A 5,000-nucleotide genomic window follows, 5' to 3' on the forward strand; every position below is an offset into this window, starting at 1 on the left:
TATGAAACAAATTATCGGGTGTGCATTTCTAAGTGGTATGCTAGCATGGAGACTGCATGTTTACAAGTCATTCTAAGTGCTATGCTAGCATGGAGACTGCATGTTTACAGGTCATTCTAAGTGCTATGCTAGCATGGAGACTGCATGTCTACAGGTCATTCAAAGTGGTAGGCTAGCATAGAGACTGCATGTTTACAGGTCATTCTAAGTGCTATGCTAGCATGGAGACTGCATGCTAGCATATAAGTGGTATGCTAGCATGGAGACTGCATGTTTACAGGTCATTCTAAGTGCTATGCTAGCATGGAGACTGCATGTTTACAGGTCATTCTAAGTGCTATGCTAGCATGGAGGCTGCATGTTTACAGGTCATTCTAAGTGGTAGGCTAGCATGGAGACTGCATGTCTCGTACGGTGTAGCCATCATTTTCCAAGCTAAACTGACCAAGATGCACCCTCCAACGACACATAAAACCCTCACATATTTCTGCCCAAAAATAATGAGTATTTCTCTCAACCAGTGGCCTAAGGGCTTATTAGGTGAGCGCTGATGACGACCTGTGATAAGCAGTGCTCACTTTGTTAAAGGAAGGGGGGGCGTAAAAAAAATATTTATCTTGTCCATTCCCAGGGTGCCGTTGGAGAGACGCATCGCTGCGGAGCTCCTCCAACGTTCTGTTAAAAACATTTATCTGATGTAGATCCTGTAGCAGATATAGCCTCCGGTAGAAAGAGCACGGGGCCTTTTCTGTAGCCTACAGGCAGGAGATAACATGAAGGACATAGTGAAAAAAGAAAGTCCTTCTGTATTTCCCGCTGTGTAAACACATTGCCAATAGGCTCAGGATAACACCGGATTAAAAGCTGGGTAGCTGATATTCAGAGCTTAAAATAGCCACATTGATTAGTCACGTGATTCTGGACTAATAAAGCCTATGTAATTGCCTGGTTTATCAAAATGGTAGGCCTACCACAGAGATGGACATTCATACAATTCCATTGCGGGCTGACACTGTAGGCTACATCCCAGTAAGCACAGACAGACGCCAACGTCATTTGGAAGTCTTCTCTTTTCGGTCCTGTCCAGGCGTCGTTTTTTTGGGTCGAGACCGGCCTTGAACCAATCATAAACCTTTGTATTTGGTTCAGATTTGACGCGGTAGGGCCAGCCTTGATTGGACCAGCATTGATTGGACCAAATCTGAGCCAATCATAGACCTCTATGTTTGGACCAAATCAAGTCTGCTCCAGACCGAACCAAATCAGAACCTAAATGAACCTAACTTCAACGTCTGGAAAATACTATATTTTAGACGTCTTTTCACATCGTTTTGCTTACTAGGACTGTTCTGGATTTGTAGGGGTATAGGAGGGTGGCATTGAATGCATCACCATCCTAAAGGTGACTGGTAAGACACTGAGTGCAGTAGAGAATGTGAGGGCTTAATCTGCCAGCCAGCCAGTCAATCAGAATTAGCCCGTCTAAAACCACTTTAAAGAGAGTTTGCTGACTAATTATGATAAAGCTTTAGAGGGCTTTATTAGCCATTATTTAATCATTGATTCCGAGCAGCACAAAAGCTGATTTTAATCTCCTTTCTTTCCTGTTTTTATTGATCTCTGCAAGGTTAGCTCTCTCTCTCTCTCTCTCTCTCTCTCTCTCTCTCTCTCTCTCTCTCTCTCTCTCTCTCTCTCTCTCTCTCTCTCTCTCTCTCTCTCTCTCTCTCTCTCTCTCTCTCTCTCTCTCTCTCTCTCTCTCTCTCTCTCTCTCTCTCTCTCTCTCTCTCTCTCTCTCTCTCTCTCTCTCTCTCTCTCTCTCTCTCTCTCTCTCTCTCTCTCTCTCTCTCTCTCTCTCTCTCTCTCTCTCTCTCTCTCTCTCTCTCTCTCTCTCTCTCTCTCTCTCTCTCTCTCTCTCTCTCTCTCTCTCTCTCTCTCTCCAGGGTAAAGCTCCTTGGGACTGCTCACAGGGGAAAGTACACATGGAGACAGATGACCTCGTCTGTTTAAGGAGAGATTGTGAAGTGGAAATGGATGGCTTGACTTCAGAGGCTTGAGGGCACTCAGACAAATGTAGCAGCAATGTGTTCGTGTAGTAGTAACATAGGATGAGTGTAGTAGTAATATAGGATGAGTGTAGTAGTAATATAGTATTAGTATCAGTGTAGTAGTAATATAGTATTAATGTAGTAGTAATATAGTATAAGTATCAGTGTAATAGTAACATAGGATTTGTGTAGTAGTAACATAGGATTAGTGTAGTAGTAATATAGGATTAGTGTAGTAGTAATATAGGATTAGTGTAGTAGTAACATAGGATTAGTGTAGTAGTAATATAGGATTAGTGTAGTAGTAATATAGGATTAGTGTAGTAGTAATATAGGATTAGTGTAGTAGTAATATAGGATTAGTGTAGTAGTAATATAGGATTAGTGTAGTAGTAATATAGGATTAGTGTAGTAGTAATATAGGATTAGTGTAGTAGTAATATAGGATTAGTGTAGAGTTAACATAGGATTAGTGTAGTAGTAATATAGGATTAGTGTAGTAAGTATATAGGATTAGTGTAGTAGTAACATAGGATTAGTGTAGTAGTAATATAGGATTAGGTGTAGTAGTAATATAGGATTAGTGTAGTAGTAATATAGGATTAGTGTAGTAGTAATATAGGATTAGTGTAGTAGTAATATAGGATTAGTGTAGTAGTAATATAGGATTAGTGTAGTAGTAATATAGGATTAGTGTAGTAGTAACATAGGATTAGTGTAGTAGTAATATAGGATTAGTGTAGTAGTAATATAGGATTAGTGTTAGTGTAGTAGTAATATAGGTTTAGTGTAGTAGTAATATAGGATTAGTAGTACTAATATAGTATTAGTGTAGTATTAGTATCAGTGTAGTAGTGTAGCAGTAATGTGTAATGAAGACAGTTGCTGTATTTCTAGTGCAGGTATAACATTATAGAGAAAGTCAAAGTGAAAGTAACAGTGTTGACACTGAAAAAGCCAGGAAAGTCTTGTAACCAATCACCTCTTTCTCTCTTTCAGGTTGGTCAGCATGACAATAGTTGCCGTCTTCTGTTCCCATATCATCCTCCAGAAGTCTGCTACCGTGTCTTGTTTAGGACCTGGAACACAATCAGTCCATCACCTCATTAACCCATTCATTCTTTGTTGACATTACGGAACCAGCAGCCATGTTTAAAAATAAAATAATAAAATGTGTTATTACATTTGGAAAACACACGCGACACTTTCATTTAAATATTTGCTGCAGAAAAACATTGATTTATTTACTTGTGCTGCGATAAATTTGTTATTGTCCGTGTAGCCCTAACAAATAAAATAAAAACACTGTTAATTCATAACATTACAATGGAAACTGGTCTTGTTTCGGTTTGGAATAATAACATGATAGATTCTATAATATGTTGAAACATAAATGATTTATTATGAATATTATTATGTATATATATAATCCCAACCTTATTTAGGCCGAAGAAGAACGCACGTTTAAACAAAAGCTAGATCCCCAACTCACATGGATATAGGAAGCGTTGATGTAGTCTGAACAGAGGTTTCCATCTAGCTGTGTTAACACCACCCTGGAATGGTCATCTGTTAAAAACACATGGACACTTTAGGGCTTTTCTTCACAACATTTCAGACAACCATTCCAGTAGGTAAAACTGGTGTCAAAACGGGTGTAAGACTATTCCTGGATCTCTATTCTATTCTATTCTATTCTATCTCTATTCTATTCCTTGATCTCTATTCTATTATATTATATTCTATTCCTTGATCTCTACTATATTCTATTATATTTCTATTCTATTCTATTCTATCTCTATTCTATTCCTTGATCTCTATTCTATTCTATTCTATTTCTATTCTATTCTATTCTATTCCTTGATCTCTATTCTATTCTATTCCTTGATCTCTATTCTATTCTATTCCTTGATCTCTATTCTATTCCTTGATCTCTATTTTCTATTGAACAGATCCTAAAAGTCGGGAGTGAAGATGAACAAATTTCAGCCTGGTCTCAGTTTCTATAAAAATGGACCGAGGGTTAATTAATGAATAGACCAAAGAGGAAGTGAAACTGTCAAAAGGAAGCGCAGGCAGAACGAGAAGAGTTGACTATCTGTGAGGATCTGTATCTACTGCTGTGTGAATACATGTCGCTAGGGAACGAGTCTCGCATCACTGACCGATGCCAAAATAACTTTTGACTTATGCTCTGCAAATAGAAACAGACCCAGGAAATGTGGCTCCAAATGACTATCAAGTTGTTCTTTGACACTAGTTAATGATATAGATGTAGAGAGAATGAGATGGAGCTCCTCACATGGGAGGATGTTGGGATATCTCTAGTTAATGATATAGAGAGAATGAGATGGAGCCCTCACATGGGAGGATGTTGGGATATCACAAGTTAATGATATAGAGAGAATGAGATGGAGCTCCTCACATGGAAGGATGTTGAGATATCACTAGTTAATGATATAGAGAGAATGAGATGGAGCTCCTCACATGGAAGGATGTTGGGATATCACTAGTTAATGATATAGAGAGAATGAGATGGAGCTCCTCACATGGAAGGATGTTGAGATATCACTAGTTAATGATATAGAGAGAATGAGATGGAGCCCTCACATGGGAGGATGTTGGGATATCACTAGTTAATGTTGTAGAGAGAATGAGATGGAGCTCCTCACATGGAAGGATGTTGGGATATCACTAGTTAATGATATAGAGAGAATGAGATGGAGCCCTCACATGGAAGGATGTTGGGATATCACTAGTTAATGATATACATGTAGAGAGAATGAGATGGAGCCCTCACATGGAAGGATGTTGGGATATCACTAGTTAATGATATAACATGTAGAGAGAATGAGATGGAGCCCTCACATGGAAGGATGTTGGGATATCACTAGTTAATGATATAGAGAGAATGAGATGGAGCTCCTCACATGGAAGGATGTTGGGATATCTGTT

The 5,000-nt window shown here is 38.8% G+C and overlaps 1 protein-coding gene across 1 annotated transcript in view; it reads right to left on the minus strand.

The window, feature by feature from the left end:
• The window catches only part of LOC118943892 (receptor-type tyrosine-protein phosphatase epsilon), a 157,684-nt gene that overhangs the window by 20,352 nt on the left and 132,332 nt on the right, over nt 1–5,000 (minus strand). The window contains 4 exon segments of the mRNA XM_090228880.1: nt 3,021–3,126; nt 3,295–3,329; nt 3,538–3,614; nt 4,976–5,000. The exon segment at nt 4,976–5,000 is cut by the window's right edge and continues 66 nt beyond it. Coding sequence (XP_090085006.1) covers nt 3,021–3,126; nt 3,295–3,329; nt 3,538–3,614; nt 4,976–5,000 — 243 coding nt within the window.

The sequence above is a fragment of the Oncorhynchus mykiss genome, unplaced genomic scaffold (genome assembly GCF_057628025.1).
Source record: "Oncorhynchus mykiss isolate SJ-2025 unplaced genomic scaffold, ASM5762802v1 scaffold103, whole genome shotgun sequence".
In the NCBI taxonomy this organism is placed as follows: domain Eukaryota; kingdom Metazoa; phylum Chordata; class Actinopteri; order Salmoniformes; family Salmonidae; genus Oncorhynchus; species Oncorhynchus mykiss.